The sequence below is a fragment of the Lynx canadensis genome, chromosome X (genome assembly GCF_007474595.2).
Source record: "Lynx canadensis isolate LIC74 chromosome X, mLynCan4.pri.v2, whole genome shotgun sequence".
Lineage (NCBI taxonomy): Eukaryota > Metazoa > Chordata > Mammalia > Carnivora > Felidae > Lynx > Lynx canadensis.
Window position 1 is genome coordinate 88,886,535 of NC_044321.2, and position 23,541 is coordinate 88,910,075.

The 23,541-nt window shown below is 40.7% G+C and overlaps 1 protein-coding gene across 1 annotated transcript in view; it reads right to left on the reverse strand.

Moving 5' to 3' along the window:
* DCX (doublecortin) overlaps positions 1 to 12,984 on the reverse strand; it is a 176,514-nt gene extending 163,530 nt beyond the window's left edge. Inside the window, 1 exon segment of the mRNA XM_032592072.1 lies at positions 12,924 to 12,984. Within this exon segment, the coding sequence (XP_032447963.1) occupies positions 12,924 to 12,984 (61 nt within the window).
* Positions 12,985 to 23,541: the final 10,557 nt, after the last annotated feature.

Consider the following 23,541-nt stretch of genomic DNA (forward strand, 5'->3'; position numbering starts at 1 on the left):
TTATTCAGTTAAGTTCAAAAGCGCAGAGTCCTCTTTGATGTCTTTCTTTCCCTCCTTGCATCATGCAGCTCATCAAACGTCTTGTTGATTCCACTTCTGGAAAGTCTTTGGATATCACCATCCCTGTTTGGGATCTCATCTGTATAAGGGATCCTTTGGCAGCTGCAGTTTGGGCATCAATGTCTGTAATCTCTCACATGAACGAGAGCCCAGCTCTTTCCTCTTTCCTCTGCTGATGGATGAGCCTTTCTAAAGCGGGGCTTTAAATTTTTTTTTCAACGTTTATTTATTTTTGGGACAGAGAGAGACAGAGCATGAGCGGGGGAGGGGCAGAGAGAGAGGGAGACACAGAATCGGAAACAGGCTCCAGGCTCTGAGCCATCAGCCCAGAGCCTGTGACGCGGGGCTCGAACTCACGGACCGCGAGATCGTGACCTGGCTGAAGTCGGACGTTTAACCGACTGCGCCACCCAGGCGCCCCTAAAGCGGGGCTTTAATCCCCTCCTCCATCCTTCCCCCCCTCCAGATCTACCACTGGTTCTCCTAATACATAATAGCTACTCTTACTCTGTTTAGTTTTCACAGCTAAGACGAGGTAGCTCTCCTTGTTCCCTTTTTGAAAGTTAGAAAGAATAATTTACTGAAGGTCACCAGCCTACTCCAGTAATGGAGCCAAAATTTGAATTCAGGTTTATGTCCAAAAGCCATGGTCTTTTCACACCACATCCGTCTAAAGCCCAAACACCGTATGTTGGCGATCCAGGTCTTCCATGATATGGCTCCACCTACCCTTCCCAACCTCTCTCATAACCTCCTCTTTATACTCACTCTATTCCCAGGCAGGCTTCTTGCTGTTTCCCAAAGCTGCCCTGCATTCTCCTACCTTTGTATATCCTTTACACAGGGTGATGAGACCTTTCCTTGTTAAGGCCCAGTGCAAATGCCATTTCTTCCATAATGCCTTCCCTTCAACCACTCCATTCACCTACAGATATACTCGAATCCTGGCCAAAAGTTCTCTCCCTTTTCTGAATTACCACAACACTAATTGTAGCCCCATTTTAACTGCAGCCCAAAGCACTAAGTGTAGTCATTTGAGTGGAGCTTATAACCCCAACTCCTACTTTAAATCCTTGAGGACAGGTACCCAAACTTTCCACCCTTGGTCCCAGCAAGTGGAGGTAGCCATGGTAGGGATTCAGTTAATGTTCGAGGTGTGAATTATTAGTGGAAATTAGGATTGCAAGGTAAAAGGAGGTTGAGCGTCGTGATGAGGATTTTTGCTCTTTGATGAGAAAGCCCCCGGAGGATTTTGATCAGAGCAAGGCCATCAGAAGTCGTGTTTTTAGAATAACTAATAAAGATTCAAAATACAGGTTAGAGAGAGCGGTGCTGGATGAAAGTCTCAGCTGTGATGCATTAACTCCGTGACTTTCAGCAAGTTGCTTTCCTAACAACAACTTTATTGAGATATAGTTTACATAACACAAAACAATCACCCTTTTAAAGTGCAATATTCAGTGTTTAAAATATATTCACGGTGTCCCGCAGCCATCACGACCAATTCCAGAATATTTTTATTACTCTGGAAATTAAAACCCCATGCCCATTAGCAGCAGCTCCCCATTTCCCCCCAAACCTGCCAACCCTTGGCAACCACTAATGTCCTTTCTGTCTCTATGAATTTACCTGTTCTGGGCATTTCATATGAATGGAATCATACAATATGTGATCAGCCTCTTTCACTTGGCATAATGTTTTCAAGGTTTGTCCATGTTGTAGTATCTATTATTCCTTTTTATTGCTGAATATTATTCCATTAGATAGACACACTCATTTTGTCTATCCATTCATCTGTGGATAGACATTGGGTTTTTCCCATATTTTGACTATTATGAATAACATCACTATAGACATTCACGCACAAGTATTTTTGTGAACATATGTTTTCAATCATCTTGGTTATATACCTAGGAGTGGAATTGCTGGGTCACATGGTAACTCTAATATTCAACTTTTTGAGGAACTTTACCATTTTACATGCCCACCAGCAGTGTGTGAGGGTTCAAATTTCTCCAAAAGTCCTCACCAAAACTTGTTATTTTCTTGGTTTTTAAAATTATAGCCATCCTACTGGTTGTGAAATGGTATCTTGTGGTTTTGATTTGCATTTCCCTAATAACTAATGTTGTTGAGCATCTTTTCATGTTTTCATTTGCTATTTGTACAGCTTCCTTGGTGAGATTTCTATTCATATTCTTTGCCTATTTTAAAATTAAGTTATTTAACTTTTTATTGTTGAATCGTAATTGCTCTTTATACAGTCAGGATACAAGTCCCATATCAAATATACGATTTACAAATATTTTCTCCCATTCTGTGTGTTGTCCTTTCACTTTCTTGAAACACAAATGCTTTTAATTTCAATGAAGTCCAATTTATCTATTCTTTCCCTTGGTTTCTTGTGCTTTTGGTGTCGTATCTAGGAAATTTTGAATCCAAGACTATAAAGGTTTGCATCTCTGTTTGCTTCTAAGAATTTTATAGTTTTAGCACTTACATTTAAGTTTGTGAGCCATTTTGAATTAGTTTTTATATGGTGTGAGGTAGTGGTCTAACTTTGTTTTTTTTTTTGCATGTGGATATCCAATTGTCCTAGAGCCATTTGTTGAAGAGACCATTCTTTCCCAATGAATTATATTGGCACCTTGCCAAAAACCAATCAGCCATAAATGTATGGCTTTATTTCTAGTTTCTCAATTCTTTTTCATTGATCAATGTGTCTATACCTATATTCTATGCCGGATCACATTTTCTTGATTACTGTTACTTTGTGGTACGTTTTGAAATCAAAAAGGATGAGTGCTCCAACTTTGTTCTTTTTTCAAGATTATTGTGGCTAATCTGGATTCCTTACATTTCCATACGAATGTTACAATCAGCTTGCTAACCTCTGCAAAAAAAAAAAAAAGACACCTAAGATTTTGATAGGGATTGTGTTAAATCTGTAAATCAATCTGGGGAGTATTGCCATCTTAACCATATTAAGTCTCCCTATCCACAAACATGAGATGCTGGAGCAAGACACTTAACCTCCCTGAGCCGCATCTGCTTTAGTTCTCAAATGGGAATATTAATAGTCATTCTATCTTACAGGATGTTGTGAATATTGCATGAGAAAACTCTTCTTAAGTGGGTTATTCATAACAGCATTATAGGAATCGGTATAACTTCTTGAGGTGATAACTCTGAGGAGCACTAAAAACATCAGTGCGTGATCATCCTTTTTTAAAGCATATTTATTTTTGAGAGACAGACACAACGAGCAGGGGAGGGGCAGAGAGAGAGGGGGACAGAGGATCCGAAGCGGACTCAAACCCACAAACTGTGAGATCATGACCTGAGCCGAAGTCAGAAGCCTAACAGACTGAGCCACCCAGGAACCCCTCATGGTCATCTTAAAACCAGTTTAATTTCTTTACAGCCACATTTCCTATGTATACAGTGCCTGTTGTGTGTTTGGTGCATAGTAGGCTCCATGGTATAGTCTTCAAAAGTGCAGGCTCTAGAGCCAGACAACCTGCTTTCAATTCCCAGTGGACCACCCCATTTGACCTTAGACAAGTTACCTCCCTTTCTGGCCCTCAGTCTTCTCATTTGTAAGATGGGGACAATAATAGCACCTACTTCATAGAGTTCTTGTAACTATTGGATGAATTAACTCATATAGAGTGCTTGGAAACATGCCTGACACAGCATTCAATAAGTGTCACTCATCATTACAGTATCATATAGAAGCACTTTAAGGCCCTACCCCTAGTGACATTTACAAACAGATACTTGTGATGTTGCCTCCAGACGCTTGGTTTGCATGATTTGAGGAAGTCAAGCATTTGCTTGGAGTTGGAAGGACTACCCTTTGCAAACTAGACTGCAATGGAAATTCACGCAAAATAAGCTGGAGTCTACAATTTTCCTGGCTGGATATATGAATAGATAATGGCTTTTAAAATGCATTTGACATCGTGCAAAGTAAAACCATTCTTAGTTATCAGAACACATGCAGATTGCTTGGGATAATGGTTTCGTGGAAAACCAGTGCGATGATATTGCATCATTTTCTTTTGTAGGAGTCTCTTTCTCTTTGCTTCTAGGTTTAGCTTATTAGAAACAGCTAGGGGAGACAGTCAGAGCTGTACTTGTACATCCATGCTGTGCCTGTCTCCGTGCCCTCGCACACAGTATGATCCCTGATGGCATCTGGTTCTAGCGAGGCTGCATTGGATTGCTTGCTGGTAAAGCATTCTGCCTGCTTTCCAGTCTTCTTGAAGCTTGAGATCAGGGAAATCGTTTCTGAAATTGCTGCAGTCAGGAGCAGACTGGGAATCAGGGCATCCAATCCCAAAACAATAGCCTGAAAAGGAAACAGCGAAATTTCTCTGAGAACCAGAAGACCAGGGGGCTTAAAAGGGCCCTCTAGAGGCCATCTGTATCCTAATTCACCCCTCGGCTTCTTGGAAGGCCTATAGTAAAATCATGTGGAACAAACTGGTGTGTGGCCCCCACTCCTGCACTCTCTGATACTTCGTCTCCTTCTCAACTGAGGGGAGATGGACTTTGGGATACTGGGGCCTTTAAATGGAGTTTAAGGGATAAAGCCCTAGCTAGGAAATCTTTCCTTCTCAAATCCCTCAATTCCCCAGCATGGAAAGCCCAAGAAACAAAAGAGCAAGGGAGAAAAAGGCCAAATAGCAACAGATCCCTTGTGCCGGCCAAGTGTTGCTTAGCAGAGCAACCTGGGTATTGGATGTGGGTACAGCCTTATGGAAGCAGTAGAATGAATAAGTCAAAGGCAGGGAAGACCAGCAGAAGCCTTGTAATCTAACCTTACAGGAAGGCTCTGATGCTCTTACAAATATTTGAGACGTTCTAATGAAATGATCCCTCTGTTTGCTGCTGACAATAATTCAAAATAACTTAATGCAGCACAAGGCTAGTAGGTACTGGTGAGAGTCTAATGTGAGCCCTGAGAAGAATTGCATTCGTTTCTTTTAAAACCTAGGATTGTGCTCTCAATCTCCTTGTTCTCTTCTCCCAAATCCTGTTTTCTATTTGGCCCCTGTTGCATTCATCACCACCAAAAAGCTCTTGCATTCCCCATGTTTTCAAATTAGGCTTCCATTCTCCCTGCTCATCGTTAAGATTCGTGGTCTTTCTAGTACAGATACAACTAAATACAAGGTAGAAAGAAATCTGATTGAACGTATTCAGTCTAAGAGACGATTGAAAGCTCTTGAATGATCTCAGGACTGCATTTAAAAAGAAGATCAGGTTCATCCAAATTAATTTCTGATCCTGAAAACATTGAAATTAAGTGTTTTGATGATCTTTTCTAAAGGGAAGAGAAAGGGGCTTCTTGTCGGACCACACACGACTTTGCCCACACTGCTTTCACTATATTCTAATTGTAAATGCATCCATAACAGGGAATGTGGTCACAACCTCCAAAAGCTCACCGACTCAGAGCATAAGGACTTGGGGGCACCTGGGTGACTCAGTTGGTTGAGTGTCAGACTTTCGATTTCGGCTCAGGTCATGATCTCATGGTTCGTAAGATCGAGCCCGGTGTCGAGTTCCACACTGACGGCACAGAGCCTGCTTGGGAATTCTCTCCCTCTCTCTCTGCCCCTCCCCTATTCATGCTCCTTCTCCCTCTCTCTCTTAAAATAAATAAACAAACTTTAAAAAATCAAATCAAATCAATTTTTTAAAAAAGAAGCACAAGGCCTTGACGCATTAGCTTTTAAATGAAAGTGAGAATCAGAGCATTGGACGTTGTTTATTGAGTCTCTGTAAAACTTCCCAGATGGTGTCTCCCTGGAGGAAGCCTCCTTTCTCTGTTTTACATCTGCACAGCAGTCTGACCAAGACTAATGATTGCTCTGTCTTGGAGTTTCCTTGCTGAGAGGGCAGTAGGTAAGAGATGAAGGAGAAGATAGGCATCAAGATGGAGTTTAGAATTTCAGACGCTCTAATGGGGAAAGAGAGAGCCCCTTGGTGTATGTCAGCCTTAGCCAACTGGGTTGATGATGTGTTTCTTGCCCTTTCAATTTGACAGTTGGTGGAATTCAGTATGGGACTGAAACACAATTGTGAAACAGGGATGCATTGTTCCACAGGCCAACTCACTAGAGACAACAAGGGAGACATTCTGTGGTGAGATTCCACCTGACTGGCCTGTGACTGATTTGCAGATGCATGGCTGCGCTCGAGCTTTGGAAACACACTCTACCCTAAGCTTTTTCCCTTGGAGTTTCCATCTAATCGTCAGGACCACCCTCCTCCCCCCACACAAAGACACATCATGCAGTTTGCAGCTGTGGTAACTGTACCTGCGGTGAAGTAACACCAGCGCTCTGAATGACGGAACAGCCAAACAAGACCCAAGAGAAAGGGAAAGCTAATGAGCTGAAAGATTGCAAAACTTTCAAAGCAGGCGGCCTGGAAACGTTGAAAAGGTCTTTAATGCTGATGGATTTAGCTGCTTAATACCTTTAAGAGAAACAGTGATGGGTGCCTGGGTGGCTCAGTCTGTTGAGTGTCCAATTCAGTTTCTGCTTAGGTCATGATCTTGCGGTTTGTGGGACTGAGCCCCACCTCGGGCTCTACACTGATAGCATGGTGGTCTCTCGGGATCCTCTCTCTGCCCCTTCTCTATCTCTTTCTCTCAAAATAAATAAAAAACATTAAAAATCGTTTAAAAGAAAGAAGCAGTGATATTTAATGTTTATTAAGAATTGCTATTTTTATCTCGTCATTGACACCTTGCTCTTTAACCTGTCCAAAACGCCTTTCCAAGTGGCTCTTTTTAAAAATTTTTTTCAATGTTTATTTATTTATTTTGAGAGACAGGCAGACAGACAGACAGAGTGTGAGTGGGGGAGAGTCAGAGAGAGAGGGAGACACAGAATCTGAAGCAGGATCCAGGCTCCGAGCTGTCAGCACAGAGCCCGACGCAGGGCTCAAACTCATGAACCGTGAGATCGTGACCTGAGCCAAAGTCGGACGCTTAACCGACTGAGCCACCCAGGCACCCTTTCAAGTGGTTTTCAATCATGATTGTGAATCAGAACTACTAACAAAATGTTTTTTTTTTTTTAAATCTAGGTGACCTAGTCCCACCCCATAGCTACTAAATAAGAGTCCTTGGAAATAGGGCTTAAGGATTCACATTCAAAAGAAAGTTTTCCAGGTGATTTTTGAGGCATGGCCAAAGTTGCAGATCACTGCCTCAGCACCAGATGGATTAATTTTATCTTTGCAACAACTCTTTGAGGTAACAAAGGCTTGTGAAAGCTTAATGATTGGCCAAGACGACAGAGCTAGAAATGCACTAAGCAAAGATTCAAAGCCAGGCCCATGGCTCAAAAGGACATCCATATCTTTCCATTCTGTCACACTAATGAGCCATGCATAATGTTTCTCAGTACTCTGAAATTGACCTCTTTTCAACCAGATGTCCTGACCTTTAGAGTAGAGTAGCTACATTCTCTAGTAGTTCCTAGCCCTTTCTTGGTTTCTAATTCTATCATATCTACTCTTTTAAATCTAACCATCATTTTCCTGGAAACTGAGCAATTCTGTATTCTCCTTATATTTATTATATTTATATTTATTTATATTACATTATTGCTCTCAAGCCTCCATCATATCCTCTCCTTCTTTGGTGGTATGGAGAGGTTGTTCTTAATGGTTTCTAAAATCGTTGAGTCCTTCTGGGTATTGGCTTTCCTGGCCCTGTTATTGCAGGGTCATTCCACTCATTTATATTTGTGTTTGAACCAGTGTCCATTCATTCATCTTTTGTCAATGTATTTTATAAATATTTGCACATGTATGGGTTATATGTACATGTGTATATAGGTCCTTCAAAGTTATGAATCATAAGATACTTTTTTTCTGGAAAGAATTTTAGAAATCTTATTTGTTCCAATGGTTTTCAAATTTTTCTAACCACAGAACTCTTTCTCCGAGCAAACTTCCATTCAGAATCCCAGCGTATAAAACAATTATCAGTAGAACCTGGTAGAGCAAGAAAGGATTCATCTCTTTGGACCTTGAAGCAACTGCACAGCACAGTTTGAAAAACACAGTTCTTGTCCGCTCCCCCAATTTCCTGATGAAGAAATTAAGGTCCAGAGAAGTAAATCAGCATTCCCAAGGTCACATAGCATGCAATAAATCAAGATTAAAAATCGAATTTCCTAATTTGATGTCCGATGTCCTTTCTAAGACACTTGATATGGTAAAGATGGAAACCAGAACCATGTGGATAATGTCCTGGAGAACACTCCAGGTATAGGTTAGAGGAATCATATTTAGAGTTAATACACCTGGGGACACCTGAGTGGCTCAGTCAGTTAAGCATCTGACTCTTGATTTCCGCTCAGGTCATAATTTCATGGCTTGTGAGTTCGAGCCCCGTGTCGGGCTCCGTGCTGACAGTGTGGAGCCTGCTTGGGATTCTCTCTCTCTCTCCCTCTCTCTCTGCCCCTCCCTGCTTTCTCTGTCTCTCTCTCTGCCCCACCCCCCGCTTTCTATAAATAAATAAATAAATAAATAAATAAATAAATAAATAAATACTTTTAAAAAACAGTTAATATAGCTTGAACTCTTATTATTGCCAAGCACTTTTACTGCCATCCTCGGACTGTTTTAGAGAGGCTTCGTCTGAATTACAGGACCCTGACTGCTTCATTTCCATGTCTCTGAATGTCTTTTGAACGCATCCACCATCTTTTTCTCTCCATTCCCATGACTAGTGTCTTAATTCAGGCCCACATTGTCCCTCTTTAAAAAAAAAAATGGCAGCTTTATCGGGATATAATTCACAGGCCATAAAATTCACCTACTTAAACGTTACACAACACAGTGGTTTCTAGTATATTCATAGGAGTCATCCAACCATCCCCACAATGTAATTTTAGAACATTTTTATTACTCCCCAAAGAAACCCCGTACCCGTTAACAGTCGCTCCCCATTCTCCCCTTCCTGAAGCCCTGGCTACCACGAATCTGCTTTCTCTCTCTATGAATTTACCTATTCTGGACATTTCATATGAATGGAATCATACAATATGTGGTCTTTTATAACCGACTTTTTTTTTTTTTTACTCAGCATGAGTTTTTTGAAGCTCATCCATGTTGCAGCATGAATTAGTGCTTCATTCTTTTTTATGACTGACATCTATTTCATTACATGGATATACTACAATTTGTTTATCCATTCTTCAGTTGGTAGACCTCTTATCTCTTGTTCTAATGACTGAAACAGCCTCTAACCTGTATTCTTCCCTCCATTCTTCCCTCCATTCTTCCCTCCATTCTTCCCATTGCTATCAGAAACATTTTGTAGAAGTATCTATTTGCCGTTACTACCTCAGTGGTTCCCCTTTTTTTTTTTAAGTTTATTTATTTTGAGCGGGGGAGGGGCAGGGAGAGGAGAGGAAGAATCCCAAGCAGGCTCCCCACTATCAGTGTGGCGCCCAGTAAGGGGCTCAAACCCCACAAACCGTGAGATCGTGACCTGAGCTCAAGTCAAGAGTGGGATGCTTAACCGACTGAGCCACCCAGGTGCCCCAGGGGTTCACCCTTCTGAGCAGGAAATCACAAACCTAACTGCCTCTGAAGGCGAGACAGGTCGTGCAAAAATGCGACGTTATGAGACGCAAGACAATTTTGAGTGGTAAGTTCAGTGGTCAGTCACGAGTGAAGCCTTGCTTAAAGCCATTCAAATTTGAATTTAAAAAAACACTCTGCTCATATAACAAATAATCAGGCTCCTTTTCTCCATGCCTCGTCTACAGAACAAAGGCCAAACCACTCAGGAAGGCTCTTTATCATTACTGGACCCTAGTTTTATTTCCCTGTTCCTATCCTGCTTCTCTTCCTCCTCCCTTCCATTCCCTCCTACTCCATGCTCTAGGAAGGAAATGTTACAGGAAGGGCCCACATTAACCCTTCACAATTTGAGGACTTTCTGCCTTGTTGTTCCCTCTGCCTTGAATGCCCTTCTTTTATTTCTCTTCCTAGAGAGTTGATTCCCCATCCTTTAAGATCCTGCTTGGGGCGCCTGGGTGGCTCAGTCAGTTGAGCATCCGACTTCGGCTCAGGTCATGATCTCGCAGTCTGTGAGTTCGAGCCCCGCGTCAGGCTCTGTGTTGACGGCTCAGCGCCTGGAGCCTGCTTCGGATTCTGTGTCTCCCTCTCTCTCTGCCCCTCCCCTTCTCATGCTCTGGCTCTCTCTCTCTGTCAAAAATAAATAAACATAATAAAAACATTTAAGATCCTGCTTGAATTAAACATCACCTACTCTAGCACCCTTCGTAGTATACATCTACTGTCATGCCTACCTCACTGCAATGAAACATCCTTTGTACATGTCTATCTCCCCTCCACACTGTGAACTTCTCCAAGGCAAACATGTTATTCTAGTCAATGTGGTATTTTTAGAACCCCATCAAAATGCTATCGAAACTCTCGAGGTAGGTTGTTGGTTTTCTTGTCCCACAGAGCGTGTGTTTCCAGCTACCAATGTTCTCCAGCTAGTTATTGTCTGGGTATAGATAATCCTCTGTGTCCAGTAGTCCACAAAGAGGAGGCTCCTACTACCCTATTTGGCCAAGAACAAGGGAAATGCTACCTTCCCTGCCTTTCCCTGGAGCAACCACTCAATGGACCTCAAGGAAGGCTTAAGCAGGCTCTGGGAAGGCTCTGGGTCCAAAGCCATCTGAAGTGTCTCACACCTCATAGAGGATGAACCTCTTTGTCAAGACCTGGGAAGTGGAGTAGGATGTTCCCAACCACGTGATCCCTGGGCCTCTGGAGAGTTGTCTACATGAACTTAACTCATTCTCCAGCTTGCCCCTTTCCATGTCCTTTCTCACAGTTCCCAGCCCTTTCTCTCATCTTTGTCCCAGCCTCTTCCAACCCACCTAACCTCTTTTCTCAGTCACTTCTCCCAACAGCAATAATCAAGCCCCAAGACCCATCAACCTTCCCTCTGACTTGCAAATTGTGCAGCCTCAGAGGAAGCACTGGATGTCAATTACTTTTTCTTCTTTTCTCAGTTCCTGCTGGGCTGCAGGACCAGAGGTGAGTATTGGTCACAAAGGAGATAGGGTACACTGCTGATTTTCTACTCAAGTCTGTGGGCTTGTTCACCCTCCAAAATGTGTGTGATTAAACACTTCTTAGTTATGAGAAATTCACTGTCCTCTTTAACATAACTAGGACTCTTATTTCTTATGAACTAGTACTTTTGTCTTATGCTAAGAAAACATTTGATATTTTCCCTTCTTTTTTTCCCTTCCTTCTTTCCCTTCTTTTTTTCCCTTCCTTCCTTCCTTCCTTCCTTCCTTCCTTCCTTCCTCTCTCTCTCTCTCTCTCTGCAGAAGCAGTGGAAGGGGGAGGGCAAGAAGATAGTTAAACATAGCTTGTTACATACTTTATTTGTCCAAAGCAAAGGTCTCAAGAAGGATAATTTCCATTAGTGAAATACAATTGCACACACTTTTATTAAATGTCTTCTATGTGTCAAGCAATGTCCTGATTGTGATTTGTTTCAATGAGCCAGTATTATAAAATTCCTCCAGACCTGGCCAAATCCAGGAACCTAGGACTTGATGCCAAACCCCAGGATTTGCTCTAGTGGATAAGTTTTCATACAAGGTCAATTGCATTTAACACAGCCAAAAGGGTTGGTTATTTTGGTAGCAACCTAGAAGTACTGCTCCCAGTGTTCTCTGCACCAGTGTTCATTCAATAAACAAGTATGGATTTATCACCTACTATGTTCCAGACACCGTATTAATAGTCATGGATACCATGATGAAAAAGATGTCTCCGTCTCATAGAGAAGGCAAATACATATACTACTAAATGCATTACAGTGTGTTGAGCGATATAATCAAAGTACGAACAAAGTGATTTAGTGCAGAGGTTTGCAAACTGCCCACCACCTGTTTTTGTGAATAAAGTTTTATTGGCACACAGATACACCATTCATTTACTTATTGTCTATGGCTGCTTTGTGCTACAATGGCAGAGTTGTGCAATATTGCCCACTCCTTCCTTAGAGAAACTAAGTCTGTTCGGGGTAAACTAAAAAGCCTCAAATTGTAAGACTCAATTGGAATTTAAGCTGGAACTTCTAGAATTAGTCTTCCATTTTTAGGTAGATAAGAGAGGAAAAAAATATTACAGACAGAAAAATCATAAGTGCAAAGAAGTTGAGCAGAGATATGGAGATATTAAAAAAACATAGCCTTCACTAAAGACCATTGAATTTTGGGGACACGTGGGAGGCTCAGTCAGTTGAGCGTCTGACTCTTGGTTTTGGTTCGGGTCATGTTCTGGCAGTTCATGGGATCTAGCCCCCTGTCGAGTCCCGTGTCAGGCTCCACACTGACAGTTGACAGTGTGGCTCCTGCTTGGGATTCTCTCTCCCTCTCTCTCTGCTCCTGCCCCACTCGTGTGTGCGCACTCTCTCTCAAAATAAATAAACATTTTTAAAAAACATCGAATTCTACGGGGCGCCTGGGTGGCTCAGTTGGTTGGGCGACCGACTTCGGCTCAGGTCATGATCTCACAGTTTGTGAGGTCGAGCCCCGCGTCGGGCTCTGTGCTGACAGCTCGGAGCCTGGAGCCTGCTTCAGATTCTGTGTCTCCCCCTCTCTCTGCCCCTCCCCTGCTCACACTCTGTGTCTCTCTGTCTCTCAATAATAAATAAACGTTAAAAAAATTTTTTTAATAAAAAAAACATCGAATTCTATATTTTCTGGTTTTGAATTCTATATTTTAAATGGGTGAATTATACAGTATGTGAATTACATATGAATAAAGTCTTTTTTTAAACGCATTACCTGCCTGGGAACTGGTCCCATCTGTTTCAATGGAGCACTCCATGGAGCGGGACAGTTCCATGCGGTGCTTATAATGACAAGAAGTTTAACCTCTCTGGTTCCCAGGCTCTATGGCAACCAAAATCAGTACCACACATTTCCAAACATCCCTAAGAAGGTAGTAACAGGCTCACTGAGAGCCATTAATAGTTCAGTGTGACTTGAGTATAGGGCGCATGGAAAGAGCAGCAGGAAGTGGCAGGCTAGGGAGTTTACATGTTAACCAGCAGTCGGTCCTCCTCTCCATCTATAGCTCAGGGACTAAGATCTCTCCTTTGGAAAAAGCCAATCTCTCCCTCTAAAGAAGGCCTTTCTGTAATATCCCAAGATCAGCCTGAGACAGAAAGTCCAGAAAAATCAGATGGCTTCCATGATTCCATCTCCTGCTATTGCCTATTCAGCAGAATGCTGGCCATTCTACCAAACCGTGGTCAATTGAAGTGAACAAATCAGCTATAATCGCAGACACAGCTGAAATATGCAGCCCCATATTGAACAAACTGGGTCATTAGGCACACATTACCAACTGGGAACCTTCCCCTTAAAGCTGCTATTAACATGCTGATAAGACATTTTAAACACTCAATAAATAAAAGGCACCTTAAGAATGGTGTAAATGTATTCATATGTTCCAAAGCCCCACAAAGTGACCATGATTTATTTTCATCGTTCCTTTTAAGCCTTGCAACTCCTTTCTTTTCCACACTTATTCAACACTCATTTGAGAGCAGGCACGAAGAGGCGTTCTCAGGAGGAAATGGGTTAACCGTACTCAAATAATAAGCATTTCAACATGCAAAGGGTATTGGGAGGTAGAAATTAAAGATCTCTCTTCTCCCTGACTCTCAAGGTCAGCCAACTCTAAGCAGCAGTAATGTTTCCTGGACCTTGATGAGAAGGGAATATGTGGATTTTGAACAAAATGACAGCCACGCTGATACATTGGTTAGTTTAGGTGTCCAAGAGCACTCGAGGGCAGAGTTCATTTTCCCAGTATATTGGTGAGGGAGGACTACGGGGGTTTGTAACTGCTTCGACTTTAAAGACCCTTTCCTGAATATGTTGCAGATTAGACTCCAATCAGCCTACCTTCACTTTGTGCCTCCATCTCATTCACAAATTAAAACAACGTTTTATGGGGTCCAGTTTACTCAAAATTGTTGTAATTATTGCTTCATTGATTGCAAACCAGGAACCACCCACTTCTCTTAAATACAGACAGCTGGGCCATCTGTTCCCTATGAATCATGTAAACAGAGAAGACTTGAGAGAAGGATTTAAACACTTTCCAACATGGTTCTGCCTTATTTCAAAACTGCAATCAACTGTCCAGAGACTTAACAGATGCAATGCTTAGGATCTGACCTGCCAACTTGATCCTCTTGTGTAACATAGAAAGTTCTGGTTAGAAAACGAGGTCAAAGCCTCCAACCTAGTCACATTTTTTGTCTTGTTCATTTATTTTATTTTATTTTATTTTATTTTATTTTATTATTTTATTGTATTTTTTGCTGTATCACATCTCTGTACTTTTATTTTTTTATTTTATTTATTTATTGTTTTAATATAATTTATTGTCAAGTTGGCTAACATACAGTGTGTAAAGCGTGCTCTTGGTTTTGGGGGTAGATTCCCATGGTTCATCGCTTACACACAACACCCAGTGCTCATCTGTTCATTTAATTAAGGTTTTATTTTATTATCTAGGAAAATACATAAACGTGAAATAAAAATTCAAGCAGTACAGAATAGTACAAATGAAAAATAAAATGTTCCTTTTTTGCCCCTTGCTCCCAGGCAAATCCCTTCAGACCTTTGACTTTTCTGTGTTTGGTACTTTTGATGTTAATTCCATCATTCTGGTTCCTGATTTACCAACTTTAATCTGTATCTACTGAGCTTGGCTTCCTCATCTTCTCTTTTAATGCAGGCAGGAGCCTACTCATTAATCCTACCTCTCTTTCTCTCTCCCTTGAAATTTCTGTTATAGTCTTTAGTTTTAGCTTTTATACAAGTGAACTTTAAAATTTAAATAATACACTAAAGCCTTGACTTCTTAATCCAGCCACTTGGGTTTTATTTTATTATATTTTAATGCAGTGAAACTTAATCTCTTCCTTTTGATGGTTTACATTGTTTGTCTTGTTGAAGAAATCCTTCCCTGCCACAAGGTCATGAAAATATTCTCCTATATTTTATCCTAAAGTTTTGTCTTTTACACTTAAATCCCTAAACCATCTGGAATTGATTGTTCTATATAGTGTGAAGTAGAGATCCAATTTCATTTTTTTCCATATGGATAATTACGTGTTTCAGCACCATTTATTAAATAGTCCAAGCTTGCCTCACTATTTTGTAGTGCTATTTCTGTTATATATTCAGGTGTTATGTAACACTTTCAGTGTAAGTGTTGGTCCGTCTGGGATCTCTATTCTGTCCTGTTGATCAATTTGTCTGAATTGACCTGCATGCCTTGGTTACCAAGCTTTCTGAGCATTGGTTTCCTCATCTTGAAATAGAAGATAACAATATTTTGCCTTAACTACCTCAGAAAGCTGTTGGGAAATCAAATGGAATATGCATGTAGACACTTTGACAAATGGGAAGTGTTATTCAAATTATGGAATAAAAACACACTGGCATCAAAGTGACTATCGGTATCATTTAATTAAACCCTTCATATTTATAGAGGAGGAAAGTGAGATTTATAGCAGACAATCCATCTGCCCACATAGAAGGTATCTTTATTATGCTCCTAGAGTATGCTTCTTGAGGCTTCAGCATAATGCAAAGGGCATTGTACTTCATCCTCCTATAAAATCAAGTCAAGGACTTAATCTGCTAGGACTGACTGTTGGACATTGTTCATGTTTTTCCCAAATGTGATGTAATTTCTGAAGTTTGACATATTACTTCCGTAGGAGTCTGTGCCTTATGGCCAATTTCAAGGTTGAATGGCACAAATGCAATTTTGCATAGGCCACCTCTGATTTAACACCAGAGATTGATACACATCACAACCACTTAAAGAATGGCATTTATCCAGTTGGTGCCAGTCATGCAGCTATTATGTGTTAAAATAAAAGGCACAGTTAGGTGATTTGTATTGCTGCTTTATGTAAAACAAGAACATCTATTTATAGAAACTGGCCCATTGGCAAATTGGCGGACACACCTGAACAAGAAGACAAAAGTTTGATCTAAACATTAAATGGCAATAAATATAATTAAGACTTTCATTTTCATTACGTTTGAAAAAAGCACGTCTTGGTCAAAGATTGAACTTGGGCAGATAGTCTATAAACAGTATATAACTATTATCATATGATAAAGTGGGATTATAAAAGCATTATTTTTCATTTGTACTGTGAAATATGCTTTTCACACAAAATAGAATATTGTATATTCTGTTTTATATATTAAATATACCTACAGTTTAAAATTAATAATAAAAAATAAAACAACCAATGAATCAACCAAGAAATTCTTGGGTCAACCAAGAAATCAAAGAGAAAATTTAAAAATATGGGGACAAATGAAAATGAAAACACACTGGTCCAAAATCTTTGGGATGCAGCAAAAGCTGTTTTAAGAGGGAAGGTTATAGCAATACAAGCCTACCTCAAGGAACAAGAAAATTTTCAGACAAACAACTTAACCTTACACTTAAGAGAGCTAAAAAAAGAAGAACAAACAAATCCAAAGCCAGTTGAAGGAAGGAAATAAGAAATATTAGAGCAGAAATAAGTGAAATGGAGACTAAAAAACAATAGAACAGATCAATAAAGCCAGCTTCTGACTCTTGGAAAAGATAAACAAAATTGATAAACCTTTAGCCAGACTCAAAGAGAGATAACTCCAATAAATAAAATCAGAAATGAAGGAGGAAAAATAACCACTAACACCACAGAAATACAAAGGATTATAAGAGAATGTTATGAAAAATTATATGCCAACAAATTGGACAACCTAGAAGAAATGGCTAAATTCCTAGAAACATATAACCATCTAAAACTTAATCAGAAAGAGAAAATTTGAACCGACCAAATACTAGCAATGAAATTGAATCAGTAATAAAAAATAAACTCCCAACAAACAATAGTGCAGGACCAGATGGCTTCACAGGTGAATTCCACCAAATTAAAGAATAGCGAATACCTATTCTTCCCAAAAAAATAGAAGAGGAATGAAAACTTCCAAATTCATTCTATGAGGCCAGCATCACCATATACCAAAACCAAAGACAGTACAAAAAAAGAGAACTACAGGCCAATATCTCTGATGAACATAGATGCAAAAATCCTCAACAAAATATTAGCAACCCAAATCCAACAATGCACTAAAAAATCACTCACCACCATCAAGTGGGATTTATTTCAACGATGGGAAGGTGGTTCAATATTGATATTGCAAATCAATCAGCATGATATATCTCATTAACAAGAGGAAGAATGAAAACCATATGACCATCTTGATGGATACAGAAAAAGCATGTGACAAAGTACAACACCCATTCATGATAAAAATTCTCAACAAAGTAGATTTGGAGGGAACATATCTCAACATAATAAAGACCATATATAAAAAACCCACAGCTAACACCATACTCAATGGTGAAAATCTGATAGCTTTCCCTCTAAGATCTGGAACAAGGCAAGGATGTCTACTCTCACCACTTTTATTCAGCACAGTATTGGAAGTCTTAGCCCCAGCAGTCAGACAAGAAAAGAAATGAAAGGCATCCAAATTGGTAAAGAAGTAAAATTTTCACTATCATCAGATGACATGATACCATATATAGAAAACCCTAAAGAATACACCAAAAAACTACTAAAACTGATAAATGAATTCAGTAAAGTCACAGGATACAAAATTAATATACAGAAATCTGTTCCATTTCTATACCCTAATAATGAAGTAGCAGAAAGAGAAATTAAGAAAACAATTCTATTTACCATTGCCCCCAAAAATAAAATACCTAGGAATAAACTTAACCAAGGAGGTAAATAAATTAACACATTTAAAAAATAAAACAACTACTCCTGTATCTATGACTTACATTAAAATACAGTACATTTCCAATACCTTAGTAGCTCTTAGTGTATGTTCTATAGCACCTCCCCACACCCAGGGGTGATCCCAATCCTGGATCTTATACTATTTCCTTGATTTTGTTTATAACTTTGCCACCTAATGTATGATCCCTTAGAAATGCACTGCTTAATTTTTGTTTTAAAACTTACATAAGGGGCACCTGGGTGGCTCAGTCAGTTAAGCATCAGACTCTTGATTTCAGCTCAGGTCATGATCTCATGGTTGGTGGCATAGAACTCCGTGTCAGGCTCTGTGCTGACAGCGTGGAACCTGCCTGCAATTTTCTCTCTCTCTCTCTCTTTCTCTCTCTGCCCCTCCCCCCATCTCAAACTAAATAAATAAACGTTTTTTTAAAAAATGTTTTTAATTACATAAAAAGGAATCATACTGTTTGTATTCTTCCATCATTTTTTGTTCTCGTTGACTGAGCCTTAGATACATTTGTAACTTATACAAATTCAACTGTATAATAGGAACAGGAAAGAGGAAAAAAGAAAGAGCAGAAATAGTACAAGAATGATTACTTACATAATGTTAGCAATTCTGTCTCCCATCTAGAGTTGTCAAATAAAATACAGGACACCAGGTTACATTTGAATTTCAGATAAAAAACAAGAAAATTGGTAGTATATCTATTGCCTAGGACATACTCATACTAAAAAAAATTAGTTTATCTAATATTCAAATTTAACTTGGCCTCGTGTTTCATTTTATTTGCTAAATCTGACAACCTCTCCCGTCTCATTCAATGACCCTGTATCTAGAGTGAATGGGTCATTTAAAAAAAAAGTGACTCTGATTTCTTTAAGCCTTTTCGAATATCGTGTGACTTTTATAGTGTGACAATTTCACAATGTTATGTGTAAATCCAGTGCTCAACCATGGGAATAGTAATGTGCTCCAGTGCTGGAGGTAAAACTGGCTTGCTGGAAGATACGTTGTTCTTGAACATGGCACCTTTCCGGGTCATTTTTGAAGGTAATTTTGATGATACACAATTTTACAGAAAGTACACACAGCCTCCAATAACAGAGATTCAACTATGGCATTTAAAAAAAAAAAAGAAAAGAAATTACTCATATGAACGTAGTCTAGACATAGGCAGTGCAGAGATGATATGAAGGACTCAAGTGTCATCAGGGACTCAGACTCCTTTCTTTCTGCTCCACCATTCTTACTGCTGACTTCTATCCTTAAGGTTACTTCATGGTTCAAAATGGCTACTAAATCTCCAGCCATCAAGTACAAATTCCAGTCAGGAAATATGAGAAGTAGAGGGCAGTATGGGCATGCACCAGCATTCTGTCCAATCTTAAATAGCTTTCCTGCAAGTTCCTCCTAATAAGGTCCACACTGATCTCATTAACACCCCCCCCCCCCCCCGTCCCCGCTGCCCCACCTGAACTGGAAGCTGAGAAATCTAGTTTTGGGTAAGCACATTACCATCCAGGGAAATCTCTTTAACTAAGGAAGAAAGGGAAAATGGATATTGGGTAGGCAATTAGTAGTCTTTTTCACTATTTTTTGCCCATATACTGAATTAAGAACCTATCCCTGAATAAGATAGGACTCCACTGTAACTATTTTCAGAGGAAATTGCCTCAACTCTTATTGCTGTTTTGGTGATAATCATTCCAATTATATTAGCATGTTTGAAAAACAATGTATAGGGGCACCTCACTGGCTCAGTTCGTAGAGCCTATGACTCCTGATCTCAGAGTTGTAAGTTTGAACCCTACATTGGGTGTAGAGATTACTTAAAAATAAAATCTTTGTGGGGGCACCTGTGTGGCTCAGTTGGTTAAGCAACCGACCTCGGCTCAGGTCATGATCTCACAGCTTGTGAGTTCGAGCCCCGCGTCGGGCTCTGTGCTGACGGCTCAGAGCCTGGAGCCTGCTTTGGATTCTGTGTCTCCCCGTCTCTCTGCCCCTCCCTCACTCACACTCTGTCTCTGTCTGTCTCTGTCTCGAGAATAAATACACATTAAAAACAATTTTAAATAAAATCTTTTTTAAAAAAGAAAAACAATGTATAAATCTTTCTATAAATTTGCCATAAATTTTAATCCAAACTATTACCACGCTGCCATAAATAAGTAGCCCCTTCATTTAAATTCTCACTTCATAAACAACATCCCGTACTTTGTAGCACTTAAATATTAATGGTTGTACTAATGAAAGCAGTCAATCCTTCTAAAGGAACACTTCAGCTTTACTAACAAACCTAACACCAATTTTTATACCAACAATCCAGAATTTTTAAAAATTTTTTTAATGTTTATTTGTTTTTGAGAAAGAGAGAGAGAGAGCAGGGGAAGGGCAGAGAGAGAGGGAGACACAGAATCCGAAGCAGGCTCTGAGCTCCGAGCTGTCAGCACAGAGCCTGACGCGGGGCTCGAACCCATGAACGGTGAGATCATGACCTGAGCTGAAGTCGGATGTTCAACCAACTGAGCCACCCAGGCGCCCCTATACCAATAATCCACATTTAAAGGATCTTGCAAATAAGTCATGTACAAGGAAAATCATCATGTTTCCTAAACTCTCTGGAGGGTGATCAGACACACTATTGAACCATGGTTCTGATCTGACGCACCAATTCCCTTAAATGTATCAGCACACCATCATATCCAGTTTGTGGGTTTCCAGAATCTTTGTTTCCCCCTCTGGCCCACCATTTGAAAGGGATAGGAGGGTGCAGTGTAAACAACAGGAAACAAATGCATTTTTCTTTTAAGAAGTACAGAAAAAGTCAGGTAAGGAACGAGTTTGAAATAATGAGATAAAATTTAATGCTAGAGCTATTTATATGGTCTATTTACTAACTATTTGCTGCATCATCAAGAATTCATTTATGGCAAAACTCCACTATGCTCTATAGGATTCCTGCTGGCTCCCTAATCCTCAACTTTTCCATGTGTGAGAACCAGTTCTAGGAACAGAAGTTGTCTTAGTCAGCTCAGGCTGCTATAAGAAAATACAACTTTTTGGAGTGTCTGGGTGATTCAGTTCAACGTCCAACTTCAGCTCAGGTCACGATCTCACAGTTTGTGGCCTTGAGCCCCGCGTCGGGCTCTGTGCTGACAGCTCAGAGCCCGGAGCCTGCTTCGGATTCTGCGTCTCCCTCTCTCTTTGCCCCTCTCCTGCTCGTACTGTCTCTCTCTCTCTCTCTCAAAAGTAAATAAACATTAAAAAAATACAGCTTTTCATTGTACCCTCATGTGGTGGAGAGCAGAGACAGGAAGAAAGCTCTCTCATGTTCTTACAAGGGGACTCAGCCCCTTCCTGAGGTCTCTATCCCCAAGACCTAATTAACTCTCGATGGCCCCACCTCCTGATACCATTACACTGAGGGGTTAGGATTTCAACATATGAATTTTGGGGGACACAAAAATGCAGTCCATAATGGATGGGCTGTGAGCTCCTCCATCATATTCTCCCCCATTAGCCTCCAAAGTAAAATCCAGGAATAGAGTGATGAATGTCACTGCATTTCGTCACTTGGCTCCCATCTCCAGACTTAGACTTACTAGCCTCCATAGATAGCTACACACCATAGATGGCTGCACTCAGACTACATAGCTATACAGCTTACTGGGTGGCTTAGCTGGTTAAGCATCCGACTCTTGATTTCAGCTCAGGTCATGATCCCAGGGAGATAGGATCAAGCCCCACATCGGGCTCCATGATGAGTGTGGAGCCTGCTTAATACTCTGTTTCTGTCCCTCACCCCCACCCCACGCACGTGCTGTCTCTCTCTCTGGCTGTCTGTTAAAAAAAAAAAAAAGAGGAAAGAAACCAAAAAAATGTTGTTTGCTTTCATGTGTTTGTGCCTTTGATCACAGGATTTCCTCAGCTTGGAATATCCTTTTCTGCATCTTCTTTATCAAATCTCAACTCATTTTTCAAGGCCAAGGTCAAGGGATAACTCTTCTGTGAAGCCATCCCTAATCTCCTTAGGCAGAACTAATTTAACCTTCCTCCATCCTTGCAGGTCCCTTTGCTTAGCGCTGGTAAATCTGCCTAACATGCACTTTATTCTGCCTTGTATTAAGCACATTGACATGTTTGTCTCTTCCACTAGATTGTGAGCAACTTATGATCTGGGAACAGATGTTAATTCCTCTTTGCTCGTGACACGGAATCCCTTGGTCCTCGTGGCTCTCCGTTCAAAGTGGTCGTCATCCCATGGTATTATTTGGGGAAAAGATAAACAGTCTTTTCTTTATTCACCACCAACGAAGCATGCATTGCAATGGAGTCACAAAGTTCTCCCAAGACACAGCGCACCATGAGCCAGTATTTAACAAAGGACCGTCTCGCGCTGCATGCAAAGGAGTGTTTGTATTGCAGAGCATATTTTGGAAAGTCTCCACTGTGCTCTTTGGAAAACACGAGCCAATCACCACTGAAACCTATGCCTGTGTCTATTACCTATTCCTCGGCATCTGTTCTTGCTGTCTCCATGGGAAAGAGGTTTTCTTTAAGGTACAAACCAGAACTTTCCTTATCTTATCAGCCAGCTTCACAATCAATTGGTGTCTAACCGCAATCCCAGAGGGAAGTTAGAGGAGTAGCCGCATATTTCCAACACCCAGATATTGGTTGGGAGGGGCCCTGTGCTGATCTGGCTCTTATTCTGGTCCAGTGGGACACTCGAGGGAGGAACAGTCTACCCGCTCATCAGTTGGGTTTTCTTCGTTCATTACTGCAGACACACTCATGCAAATACCAAACCTCTAAAGGAAGCACTTTGAATCACAATTCAGTCGACAGCCTGGGCTCCGTTTGAACTCTGGGAACACACATTTCAAAATGAATATCGGGGTTTTTGCCACTGCAGTCCTTCTGGCTGGATAGGGCAAGAGCTTGGCAAGGGAGGTGCAGTAATAAGAAAAATGATCAGCAGCCTCTTTGCTTCTTCAGCCAGGCTACCAGACAAACCTGAAGCCCCAAAGTGATTTGCACCCAGTGATGCTGCCTTCTGAGAGCAAAAAAACTCTGTAAATGTGGGTAGAGTAGAAACAGCAGGGATTAGTGGGATGCATAAGCTGAGATCGTGGCTCGGCACCCAGAAAGCGTTCACCCAGCTGGGGGATAATAGGAAGCCCCTTCCATTGATGCGCAGTATTTTTGGATTTGTCCATGTATTCATGGCTCATGTTTTTCTCACAATAACTATGGAATACTAAGTTGGACCTATCGGGTTGATTCTCTAGAGGTGTGATTGCCTCCCCAAAGCCCCACAGCCTTTACTCACCCTCAATCTGAAATCCGAAATTTCCTTTAGTTCCGGCTTACAGCCCTGCTAAATTGCAAAGCCTTCAGGACAACTAAACTTGTAGGCAGCATGTGGAAAGGACCTGAAAGCAGGTTTTGATAAAGACGAAACATAATAAAGATACTAGGCCTTAGAAGGTGGCTGACACCAGAGGGTAGAGAATATAAGCACGGCCTACATCAGGGCTCTCGGATGAAAATAATA